The sequence below is a fragment of the Varroa jacobsoni genome, unplaced genomic scaffold (genome assembly GCF_002532875.2).
Source record: "Varroa jacobsoni isolate VJ856 unplaced genomic scaffold, vjacob_1.0 contig00380, whole genome shotgun sequence".
In the NCBI taxonomy this organism is placed as follows: domain Eukaryota; kingdom Metazoa; phylum Arthropoda; class Arachnida; order Mesostigmata; family Varroidae; genus Varroa; species Varroa jacobsoni.
In genome coordinates, this window is record NW_019214457.1 from 74026 (window position 1) to 86881 (window position 12856).

The 12856-nt window shown below is 37.7% G+C and overlaps 3 protein-coding genes across 5 annotated transcripts; 1 reads left to right on the plus strand and 2 right to left on the minus strand.

Moving 5' to 3' along the window:
• Positions 1-2598: 2598 nt before the first annotated feature.
• LOC111271150 (replication factor C subunit 4) lies at positions 2599-8045 on the minus strand. Of its 3 annotated transcripts, none has more exons than XM_022851746.2 (8): positions 7772-8045; positions 6053-6102; positions 5613-5844; positions 5221-5327; positions 4832-4955; positions 4006-4186; positions 3152-3354; positions 2599-2918 (listed from the first exon to the last, which is right to left on the minus strand). In XM_022851746.2, the coding sequence occupies exons 2-8, from the start codon at positions 6091-6093 to the stop codon at positions 2829-2831; spliced, it is 978 nt and encodes a 325-aa protein (XP_022707481.1). In that variant the 5' UTR covers positions 6094-6102; positions 7772-8045; the 3' UTR covers positions 2599-2828. The 3 variants fall into 3 exon arrangements, with proteins under 3 accessions (XP_022707481.1, XP_022707479.1, XP_022707480.1); XM_022851744.2 differs by lacking the exon at positions 7772-8045 and adding an exon at positions 6289-6449; XM_022851745.2 differs by lacking the exon at positions 7772-8045 and adding an exon at positions 6199-6449.
• Positions 6470-7765, minus strand: Use1 (Vesicle transport protein Use1). The gene has a single exon (XM_022851747.2). The coding sequence runs from the start codon at positions 7205-7207 to the stop codon at positions 6470-6472; it is 738 nt and encodes a 245-aa protein (XP_022707482.1). The 5' UTR covers positions 7208-7765.
• An 87-nt stretch (positions 8046-8132) lies between the features above and the next one.
• Mob4 (MOB kinase activator 4) lies at positions 8133-12791 on the plus strand. The gene is made up of 5 exons (XM_022851748.2): positions 8133-8355; positions 9326-9411; positions 9554-9674; positions 10118-10284; positions 10782-12791. The coding sequence occupies exons 1-5, from the start codon at positions 8287-8289 to the stop codon at positions 11044-11046; spliced, it is 708 nt and encodes a 235-aa protein (XP_022707483.1). The 5' UTR covers positions 8133-8286; the 3' UTR covers positions 11047-12791.
• Positions 12792-12856: the final 65 nt, after the last annotated feature.

A 12856-nucleotide genomic window follows, 5' to 3' on the forward strand; every position in this document is an offset into this window, starting at 1 on the left:
GCTCTCTTGGGTCAAAATGCAGCAAACATTGAATAACTGTCTCGATATTGACCAAAAATGATCTTACCAAATACCAAACAATTATAAGATTATGACTATACTTAGAAGAAAACTATGGGGGAGTGACGAAGGAAAACATTCGACTCTGGATCAGAACTGTTGTTGGGACCGATTAGAATCAGTTAATTACTGCCTTTTGTGTTTGCACCATCCCAGAACCTCAGTCAAACTCATCACCACTATTGCATAAAAATATTTAATTATATTAATTACACAAGTAATATGTGCTTCCGTCAACAGCGTGGATAAATCAATGAGTGAATTTTATTTAAGAAACCAATACGCAACTCATATGGCTCTACTAACACAAAAACGAACCGTATCACACATCAACCTTAGGTAGTATGTAAAATAGTGAAGTTCAAACATAACTCTATGTGCGTTGAAGATGATCTCGAGAAACGACCCTAATTAGTGAAAGACAAATAACTGTACGGACAAACATATTCTCGCACGGTGACGTGTCCTATATAAAATATTTTTCTTTTAGATATAGCATAATTATTGTAAGAATGATTACTTGTTGTCAAACATGGCACTGCGACTGTAATTCTCTAATGAATGAAATGAAATAATTCCAGAAAATCGAAACCGTTTTCAATTCGGTAAAAGTAATCAAGTCTTAGGCAAACTCCTCCTTAATTCCCGTTGAATTAATGCAAAGTATGGAACCAACATGCTTGCTTCAGGCATTAATCCTCTTTGTAGAAGGCTAAATACTATGGAATTATGGAAAAGTAAATTCTGGCACCGTGAGATCAATATCCTCTACCCGACATCGCTTCTCATGTATCTAGTGTGACATTTAACATTAAGGCCCTGTCTTCTGAGAAAATGATTCTTATACTGCTTTTTAAAGGAGACTTCTCCGATTATACAGTATCGAGTTTGACGAAACTGTTTAGACCATCGCCACGCGTTCGAAACGGTCAGGATCTGTAGCACGACTCGTTACGATGTGGGTGTGCCGATCTGTGCGATCAAAAACGTACCAGATTCCTGCTTGGCCCCGTTGCTTTGTCACCTTTGCCATACAGCGCTTGCCCTAAGCCTGGGCCAAGTAGGTGAAAATCGCCGTTCATTTGCCCATTGTGGCCTGGCAATATTTTTTATTTACTAACCAGACCCAATTTTGGAACTTCACAAAGTTCAGTCTCGGCGTCAGAGATATGGAGTTCGGCACTTTAAGCAGCGGCTGGTAACACATGAATTACATCTAATTTGTGGATACATTACTACTTTTTGATATTTTTTTTACGTAAGAACAAGTAGTTACGTTTAGCATCGACAGATAGAATAGCTCAATACATCGGGACTCTGTGCAATTAGCTAATTTTTGCGAATAATCTAACATCGGAGCGTCGGTATGATACAGACAAGCTACTCATGAGATAAAGGCATCAAAGTGCAATCAGGATGCAGGGATTAGTAGTTTCTTTGGCATTTAGTAAATATGGCATAATCCGTTATTGTCGGTAAATATTTTGTTAAATCGATTAGAAGTAGAATTTAATCTGTCTTGAAAAGTTCCAATTTCAATCTGATGGCGCTTTCATTATCAAACAATTCTTGCTATTTCGGTGGTGTAATTTATTCTTCTTTGTAAAATAAGAACCTTTTACTGAAACCATACGTTTTACAGTTCGACTCAGCTAATGCATGTGGATCCATAAAGTTAAAGGAATGGCTGGTGGCATCTAAAACTATTCTGGAAAACACCAATTATTATTACGAGTATATACCCGAAGTTGCAATTTTTGGATGACATCTTCGAAATATTTTGAAAAATTGAAAGTTTATCTATTGCAGCGTTCCACAAACGATTGGAACTTTTAAAATCTGTTCTAACTTTTAGAGTTCTCTTTAATTAAACCTTGTACGCTTCGCACAAATACCTTCGTGACTTATCACCAATGATAGTATACGTTGCGAACCGAAAATAGTGGATGAAGGATGGAATCAAGTATTGGTAAGATTATGCAGTTAGTACTCAATCCAGGACAACTGTCACTCACCAGTGCGTCGCTTGAAAGCTTCGTTTTTGCTGCTTACGAAATAAAATGCGACATGCCATCTTTGGCATCCCAAGTGTTCACTGAATTTGTTTACGCCAATTTGATAAAAAACACAATTATGGTCATTAGGATATTACGCAACATATACTATGGACTATTATTTAAAATATTGCATTTTGTTTGCAATTACTGCTTAAGCGCGACTTCGAATCAAATTGTTTTTAAATCAGTACCCTTAATCCATGTTATACTCAGGAATTAGCCAATTAAAACTTATCAGCAGTAATCAGGAATATCATGCACTATATCAAGCCTTTGTGCACCGGAAAACTCACTGGTAAGATACCTTAACGAACTATGACTCTCACTTCACCCACATTAAATCCTGTTGATCGCAGTAAATATAGGAGACTGCCTAAAGTTTTCTGGGGTCACTGAACATTTAGTGCCAAAATTTTAACGACATATGTCTCGGCAAGTAGCATGCTGATAATGAAACACAATCAAAACACATACACTCATCTAGGATTTGAAAAGTGCAAATTATATAGACACCAAAACTTCTATTCCAATTTATTATATGTATTATTCGTGTAGGCATCATTATTTTTATAATCTTCATTGAAATCAATGTGTGTATTTACATTGTTTTGTTAATGCGCAGTTTGTTCGTAACGTATTTCTGCAAAGCCTATCAAAATACATGGCAAACTACCAGTCATAAAATAGTACTATTAAACGAAGCTTCTTCGGTTATTTTCGCGTCATTTCCACTATGGTTGCACCGAGATCCTGTAGTTGGATAAGCTCAGAAGCGCCGTCCTTCAAACGATATTCGACTACCTGATAAATAAGGCCAATAAATAAATAAATTGCCATTTACTAAGCCGCATAAAGATAAATCGATTTGGTTAGGTTTTATTTATCTAAACCAGAGCGATTAAATGCTGCCAAAAAAAGCAGTTATGTCTTTGTTCAGTTATAGAATATTTATTGATTTACTTTCTGTTGAGGCAAAATGCAGACAGAACAAATAGAAAACGGGTGCTAGAAACAAATTAGAGATGACGACTTACCGCAATTTTTTCAAGAAGCTTAGCCTTATTAATGTCGGTTATGGCGTCATCTTCAATAACAACCTGGAGCAGCTGCGTGAGTAGTTGATCCCCTGAGTAACCTTCTCTAATAAACTCCCGAACCTTTTTGGTGAGCCTATCGAGTACCGGCTCCGAATAGAGGTCTCGCACAATCTGATCCGGTATCACACCAGCAATGGACCCTATAAAGAAATTCGTAGAAAGTTACGTAACTACTAATGACATGCTTGGGGTACAAACTAGACGATACTGACGTTATATTGCTGTAATCATACCAACACTCAATAGAAGTAGTTACATAACGGTTTAAGTACTGGGCGTAAAACTCGAAATTATACACTTTCAGGAAAAGCTACATTAAAGCTTCCTAATCCTACGTAACCAAAAACTCCACTTCGCCTTCGGTTACTTCTAAAACTCTGCCACTGACATCTGTTGCTACGACGAAGATCTTTTAGAATATTAGCTGTCATCTCGAAAAGAATCAAGGGGTATTTTGCTTTTAATGTCTAAATTAAATATTTTCAAATGTAATGTAGCAAATAATTAAGAACACAGTTACTAGCAATTAAATAGTATTGTATCGGTTCAAAGTCTTTCAGCAAGTTTCCTAAGTGTAATTACTTTAAACTACCAAACGCAGCCTGTTTCCGTATGTGGTTGTAGAAGTTGAAAAGTTGCAGAAGTCTACCTGACTTCCAGTATATCTACAACTTTTCAACTTCCTGGTCCTTTTAGCTTTCGTAATGACCTCCCATATATAAGAATCGTAGTATGCCTAGGTTAACACAGACATCATTTATAACTGTTACACAAAAGGCAAAAACGCTTGCCTATATCTTCTTTTGTAACACCGGTGGAGTCACGGCAGATTCGATGTGCGCTCTGCAACAGGGTTAGGGCTCGTCTCATATCACCTTCGGACACCTCAATCAAGAAGCAAAGGTCTGATTTTCTATTGGCGAAAGAAACGCTCTCGATAGCGCAAATCGTGTCCAGTTTATCAATCAGAACCTAAAAACGAAATAGTATTTAAAGCTAGATACAGCACGCGCGTTACTGTGAAAAGCAGAACCTTGCTACCAGATAAAACAGTTGTTGTAAACTCTCCTATGATAATTTATGCCAACACAAAGGTCTTGTGGGAGTTTTGCTATTGAAGTGCAAATTCAAAACTAGACACCAATCTGTAGCTTCGCGATAATTTTTGGGTATTTCGCTTTTAAGTATTGGGAAATAACTAAGGACAAGTCAGACAAAACAAGCGTGTATTTTACCAACAGTTCAGCATTACGGAAATTAAAAAAAAAGGCAAAAGTAAAAGAAAATTGTTGAAATACACGCACATGGGCCAAGAACTCGTACACTAGTGCGGCTTACATCTCAAATATGAGTTATTTTTGCATATGAAACATATTTACTACATATTATCGCATAAAGCACCATGGTCATGCTGTCATTAAATTTTAGATATTTGTAGCTCATCAAAAATTGCGTACGTGGCACTCGCTTCTTGATACTCAATAAAACTGAGGAGCAACTAGTGACCTACGTCTTCGTTCTGTTAACATTAAGTAGCGATGGCCATTATGTGTATGATCCGTGGGTATTAAAGCGCGACGAAAAAGCAAGCACTTGTATACGGCTCAGTACAATTACCTGAGTAGGCAGTGGCTTGAAACGAAATTTGGAGCATCTGGAGTTGAGCGGAGGTATAATTTTGGTAACGTAGTTACAGATAAGACAAAAGCGTGTTGTTTTTGTGTATTTTTCCATTATACGCCTATAATAAAAATAGATTATTATTTATACGTTAATTATAGCTCTATACAAAAATTGGCACCAACCACATTTTGGGGAGTTAATAGGTAGTAATGCTAATGATGATAATAGTCCCAAAAGAAAGGTGATAACAAACGAGTCGCATCAAGTACAGATAACGAGAAAAAAGCTTAGTACTTGGCCTATAATGAATAATCAACTACATAAAAATGTATCTGACGTTATTTTGCATCCTAAAGAAGTCGCTAAGGCACAGTTGGTCTCACCGAAGAGCTGTCTGAGCATCTCGAGTCATTGAGTCAGCCTCGTCGAGAATGACAATCCTGTAACGAATTTTACCCTGATTTGCCGTCATCTGAGAGAACGTTTTTACCTGAATTGAAAGTCCAGTACAGTAAAATAACGCCTGAAGTAACCCTTAACAGCACTACCGAGCATGAAAATCGAAACAATAATTTATTGATGGAGTCAAAAAGCCGATAATATGCAATTGAAAACACTGAATTAAAACTGTTTTACACAGATAAATTAACAACCTGCGAATACATAAATGTATTCATAGTAATGATGCAATGGACAGTAACCAAACACCTCCTTTGTCTCAATAAAGGTGCTACGCAATTAAGTATAAAGCGTATTTGATCATTTGTTGACGTACCTTATCTCGAATAACGGAGATACCTCGCTCATCTGAGGCATTTAACTCAAGTACTCTTTGGCGAAACTCTGTTCCGAAAAGATCCCTAGCGAGAGCAAGGATTGTGGACGTTTTACCGGTTCCAGGCGGTCCATAAAATAAAAGATGGGGCAGGTCACCCGAGGTGAGACATTTCTTTAAGACGGAAACAACTTCGTCCTGTGAAGCTACATCATCGACCGTTTTCGGCCGACTATGGTATTCGGGTTAACCAGAAGAAACGAAGTACGAAATTCATAAGTTAGACGTTACACACAGATTGTTCAGTGCATTTGGAAGTTCTAGATGGAATGACTGTAGCATATTTCATACAAATGATGTAACTAAATCATTTTTTAAGGTGACCTTGATACGATTAGTGCAGATAGAGGCTTACTACTTCTATTACTACTTAAACTTACTACTTTTCAATCCATGGTAGGTCTTTTTCCTGGCGACTCATTTCAATTTCCTGCGATAGGAGCACAATCGTTATTATTTACATTTATTGTAGTTCCATTAGACAGAATCATTTACGCACATATCCTTCATGCTTAACTTACATTACCTGGCAAAGGGACGTAGTTGGGTACACAATGCAGTCACTTCAAGAAACACTACAAATTCGCAGACTGAATCTCAGACACAGATACTGTACCGTCAAATCCATCGAATTTCAGAATCACAGTACGGAATCAGCATTCGATAGTATGTTCCGATACAATTTCCAGGCACTAGTGTAGGTGTTGGTTTAAGGTTCCTGATCGCGCCTAGGCCGCTTTGCATCGAACACGTTGACCAAACAGGTTTTGCTGCGCAAATGGTGATCTTCTAATTCACTAATATCGTTTTGGGAAAAGTCGAATAAACACGACCATCTGTAGAAATACAATGCATACAACCACTAGCATAAGCCACATTGTACAATGGCATGAACAGGAAAATTTCAGCTTCTTCTCTAGTCGTTCAGACTCTTTCTGGAGCTTAATATAATTCGAAGTCGTCGCGTTGAGGTTCGATCTGACTACCTCCGTATCCGCAACAATTAGCTGTTTAGCCGTCAGCGCATTCCGTTTTAAATCTTGTGCAAGTGATACCATACTTTCAGCAATATGTTGTTGCATAGCATCCTGTTCTTGTAAAATTTGATCAACGTCTTTGGTCTCCTTTCTGCGCGAGTCTGTTTCCAAGTTATTATCCCTGTCTCGCCTACCTAAAAGGTTGTCACGAATTTGTCGATTCACTCGCGTATCACGTCTCTGTCGCACTTCACTATTCGGATACTGGGGAACCTTTAACTGCTCAACAAACTTCTTTTCGGGTTGGACTTTCTCTACTTGGGCCACACCAACAATGTAGGCAACTTTTCTGCGAAGTTCTGCGAGTCGTTCAAGACTGGGCTGTTGGGTATTCTGCTGTTCGAGTACTTTAAGGAGTTCTTCCAACTTTACAACGTACTTCTGAAGGCGCCACGAAAGCTTCGAACCAAGCAAAAGTGCTTCGCACTGGGACAAAAGTCGGCACAGTTTAATCTCATTGTATGTCTTCAAAGTTCGCTGACCACTCAAAGGCTGCATGATGGTGATCTATTGACGTGAATTCATTAACAGTAGTGTCTATAGATAAAAAGTTTAATACTCGAAATGTTGTCGTTTCAGTTCAATCGAAAAGACTGCCGATTGCGTTCTAAAGTTGTCGTTACATTTAAGACAGACCTATCATCATCGATCATAGTGTAAGTAAACAGTTTTCGCTTTTGTCACTTAATCAGTATTCATAAAAAAAAGTTCTGAAAACTGATTCTTTTTCAGGTGAAATCCTGTGGAAGCATATTGCGGCTTTAGGTGTTGGCCAAGCGATCCGTACAATTCAAGTGGTCTACAGTGAATCATGAGCGAAACAACTACAAACTTCGAACATACTTAGGAATACTCATTATTGAGGAAATGAAAAAAACGTAAAAAGTATATATTAAAATTTGCCGACTGTATCCATTCGCGTTGTAAAGAATACGTAGTCATTATTGGATGTCGCCATTTTTGAATCGCCAAGGAAAGTTGGAACTGAAAAATAAGCACTATCTCAGATCAATTGACTTCACAGCCAAGGCTACTGTAAACTTCAGTAATTTGTTAACTTACCAGGTAAGTTTTGTTGACTGAAAAGTCCGATATTTAATCAGAAACGAGCTTCAATCGTGAGCGCTCCGTTTGGCGCCAAATTCGAAGATTCAGCTGATTCGAGCATGGATAGCAGAGAGATAGCTCGGCCATAATCATCTTCAAAGCCAAACTACGTTGCGTTTTTATATTTCGCTCAACTTAAAGTTTCAATGCGCTTTTAGCGACGAACCAAGAATTTCAATAAATTACCACTTGAATTATTTGTTTTCATTGAGCGATGTGTTACTTTATTAAGAAGGTGAGCCATTCCTTAGGGGACGGAAAACGGAGCTTTGTTTACAAACTGTTCCACCGTGCTAGCAGACGAGCCACTCACCGTACAGGGAAGGAGGGAGGCCATACATCTTTTGAGTTTGTATATGTGCGAATGGTTCTTGGTGGCACAAAAATAGAGGTGTACATTTAAATCCTCGATTTTGCTGTTTGTCGAAAATCTCATCGGTCTCTTCGAATACAGCTAACACAAGCTAATAATGGCTGCAGCTGAAACAGCAGTACCTCCTACAAATCAACGCAGGAATCGACCTGGCACAAAAGCTGCGGTATGTGCACTTCCTGCACATCTTAGAGAAGTCAGCTACTGAGTCTGTACTCCAGTGAAAATAGTAAAAGTGACTGAAATAAAGGCACAGTCCTAAATTTATAAGGCTAAATTGCATATGAATAAAATACCTTTATGTCAATTCATATTAAACCTAGAACATAATAATGGATACACCAAAGATGATGAAGTAATTGGTTACCGGGATCGATAATAAAGATTGATCTTTATGGTCGAAAGCAAGAGACGACAGCCGACGGCAGATCCGTAGACTTGTAACCTTTATGATTTGTAGAAATCTCAGAAGATATAAGCGTCTAAAGAATGCCACTATATGCCCAGTGGCTAAATAAATTGTAGGAAGACCGAATGTTCGTTCAGGCTATGATAACTCCATTGGGCTGTCAATATTAGAAACGAACTATCATACAGTAAATGTCTACAGGAAATAACCATACACGTTGCTTGGTTTCGTGATTTAAGTCTGTTTTTGTGTGTAGTATGAGAAACACTTATTTGAGACAATGGGAAATTAAGCTTTTATTACGGCATGGTTAGTATTTAGAGCTATATTCTATATTTAAGAGAAAATGCTTTGTTTATATTGGAAAAAAATCTACCATATGGCATCTAATTCGTTTTCGACGATAAATCCGTTCAAAAATTTTTAAAGTTGACCACTTCGAATTAGAAATTAGCAATTTATCGATGCTTTATAAAATTACGTGATACAGTATATCTAAATATGTGCATTTATCTAATTGTAGCTTATTTAATGAAGAGGCTTATATACTCTGGAACGTTGTCTTTCTTGGCTAATCCAATTAGTAGGCCACCGGTATCATGCTGATTATTATATGTAGCGTTTTGGATGAATGCACCATACCATGTCCGAGTAATTCCTTATGTTGTTTACAACACCGCTGTCAGCCAGGTTTTTTTTATTTTACTAAGCGTTGTATTTAATATAGGATTTCAATGGGTGGCCAGATGAGCCGTTCGAGGAGATGGATTCAACACTAGCGGTACAGCAGTTAATACAACAGACCATTCGAAGGTGAGATTGCGTCAGCTACAAGATTGTTACATATCGTGCACTTTTTATGCATAGATAACGTAATTATATATTATATATATTATTATAACGTTATTTATAGATAACGTAAGCAATTCTTCCTTTGAATTATGGACTGATCCAGAGATCCGTCGGCGGTCGAAGCTATCCTGACACCTCCAGAAAATCAAGATGAAGGCGTATGGAAATACGAGCATCTTCGCCACTTCTGTATGGAACTTAATGGACTCGCAGTTAGATTACAAGTACGTATGTAAGTTATGATATTATCCAAACATATTAAACGTAGCTATTAGAGATGGAATAACCTTTGAGATTAGCTAGTGCTCGAGTAACATACACAACGAATGTTAGAGCCGTCAGTGATGACTGGTAGTAGATTCACGTAAACAAAAACTAAGGAAAAGTACATGAATATTAATGTCATCAAGATATTCACTTCTCTAAAGCGTCTTTATGAAGTATGTGTCTGGGAACTCCTCATTTACATAGAGACTACTAAGAGCATTATGTTACTGTGACCCAAGCCAAAATTTTTCTGTGAACATAAGATATAGACTCGGCTTTCAAAAACTATTCACGAAATTGAAGGTTAGTCAACGGTAACATAGTTGGCGGAGCTAACTGTTAATCTTCAAATAATAGACATGTGATTAATGCACTGTAATGATCTCGCTTCTATTTTAAGGCGGAATGCTCAGCCGAGTCGTGCTCGCAGATGACTGCTACAGAACAGTGGATTTTCCTTTGTGCTGCCCATAAAACGCCCAAAGAATGTCCCGCTATAGACTACACTAGACACACCCTTGATGGTGCCGCGTGCCTACTTAACTCTAACAAATACTTTCCTAGCAGGTTTGTATTGATTATATATGTGTTGGACAGTGAGGTGGGTTTAGTAAGACAGGCTGGTAGGAAAACTCAAACGAGATGCACAATTTACCTCGTTGTTATTACAGTTACCCCGTTTGAGTATTCTCATTATTCTGTTTCAGCAAACCCACCTCACAGTCCAAGGTTATCGCATTATTCCATTATAATGTCCTAGTTTATCCTGTAAGTTTATGGCAAATGTTCCACAACGCCGTATCATTCATTTGGTGCTTCCGTCGCAATTAAGGTTGTACTGTACTGTATCTGGCCAGTTACTCCTTTGCAGTTATCATGGTATCTCAAAATGAGTCAGAACTCACGTTTCAAAATTCCAGTTAATATTAAGTTGCTTGAAGCAAGCTCTGAGAGATTTTCGACCTTCCTATAGAGAAAGGCCACTAAGATGTTATAACATTGTTTTTTAGCTTTGCCCACTTTATATGATTACATTCTGCTGCTGAACGTTGCCATTTTTACAGAGTTTCAATCAAGGAATCCTCAGTAGCGAAATTAGGTTCAATATGTCGGCGAGTTTATCGAATCTTCTCTCACGCGTATTATCATCACCGGGCGCTATTCGACCAATTCGAGACGCAGACTCATTTATGTCGGCGCTTTACCGTGTTCGTTACGAAATACGACCTCATGTCGAAAGAGAACCTAATTGTGCCAATTACGCCGGGTCAGCATGGCACAGTAGGACATGCAGGAGGCTCAGAAGGTGGTGCAGAAAGTACAGCCTAAATATTGCTCTAGAACAGGGAAAGACTGCTTTGGAAGAGAGCCCTTGCTCTCGTGAAAATGAAGTCAACAGACATGCTGCAGCTATATACCCAAAAATTATCTGGTGTGTGGAAATGAAAAAAAGAGATCACTTGTGTCAGATTAGATAAATATATCAATATTTTAAAATAGGGGAGAAGTAAGATGAATTAAACAAAACAATAATTGACACTACAAACGTGTCAGGGACGGAAAACACTGACATGCGTGTATGCTGTACATGAACCAAGTATTTAGGCAAAAGAAGATTTTGATCTGGAGGGTCTGAACGAGTTCATATAACATTGTCGAACAGGTAAAGATCTAAGTGGACCGGGACATTTACGCGTCTATCTTGCTGCAGATTCAATGAACATTCAGATCTATGATTTTGCAACTTGTTCTAGACGAATTCCCTGTTTTCCTTCACTTTTTTTTCCTTCACAAAGTTGATAAATAAAGATGGCTAAACAGCGGAACAAAAGTACTCGACTCCTAACATGGTTTCTAGGAGCGTGGATTGGTGGTTTGCCATTAAAGCAGTATAGACTAGCTAGCAGATATGTTTCAGCCATACCAGATAAAAAAAATTATAATATAACTTTTTTTGCTTACTTAAATACGACGAAAAGTTGGTTTCGCCATATGTGTGTGCATGCATGTCTATATTCGTGTGACTTATCAATTGTAATTAAAATTATAACTCAAATCGTACGTGATCTTAGTTGCAACGGTGAAATTGTTTTAGTAGAATACATATTGTAACTTTTATTTACGACAAAAAACAAAGAAACAGGGTCGCCTCGTTCAAATTATCTGTTGTATTAATGTTTAAACTTATTCTGTTGTATTCGCTTACCTTGCGTTCGGAAGGCACCTACCTACTGAATGTAGGCAGCGATTTGTTACACTAGTTCGCTTCTATTTATTGAGTTAGTTAATGCGAATTAGCAGACGAACTTTGTAGTTACTCTAGTGAACCTTCGTAAAGTTCTGGAATCACATTGTTTGAACGTATATCCATTCAGCCTTACCGTCAAATGCTAGTAAGATGACCTCCGTCACTAGTATACTGCACCAAGTGTGTGCTATTAGTACACATAACATATGGCACTCCTGGCGTTTTTGCGTACTAAATGGCTAGTTAGTACAATGTAAATTAATATTAATGCAATTTGCACCGGAGATAGCTTGTCGTTACTGGATGGAAAGGAGATTTGACAAACAAGCGTGCCAGTTTCTATTGTTTGAATACTGCTATACTAATTCATGCTCATGCGATGTATTCCAAAGTTATGATTCAAAGTAAATGCATATATTGTTTTTATTCCTAAAACAATAATACTTAAGGCTTAGCATATATTCTAAATGAAGACACCTTTGACATTGTTTATCAATTTATAAATAGCACAAAAGCCTTTCTTTGTCTCAAAAGACAATTGAATAATAATTCTTCCCGTTTATGGCAAGCTTAATACCATAGTCAAAACTCCGCAATTGTAAAATAAATTCATACCTAAACAAGGAAATAGATATAAATATGTACTGTGTTCCGAGGAGTTGTTCAAATTTAGCTGCTGCACTGGTTATCACCGAGATCCATAGAAAATTTTTCAATAATGTTTAAAGCGTCCAACCGCATAAAAGCATGTGGTCGTTTCGGCAAACGTTACGCGAAATAAACTTGAAGTCGGGTAGACATACTGCTAAAAGTATCAATATTTCAACTGTGGTATGTTTTTTCTTCAGTGTAATACACATGTTATTTCTAGAGTAATGGGCGTTTAACGCA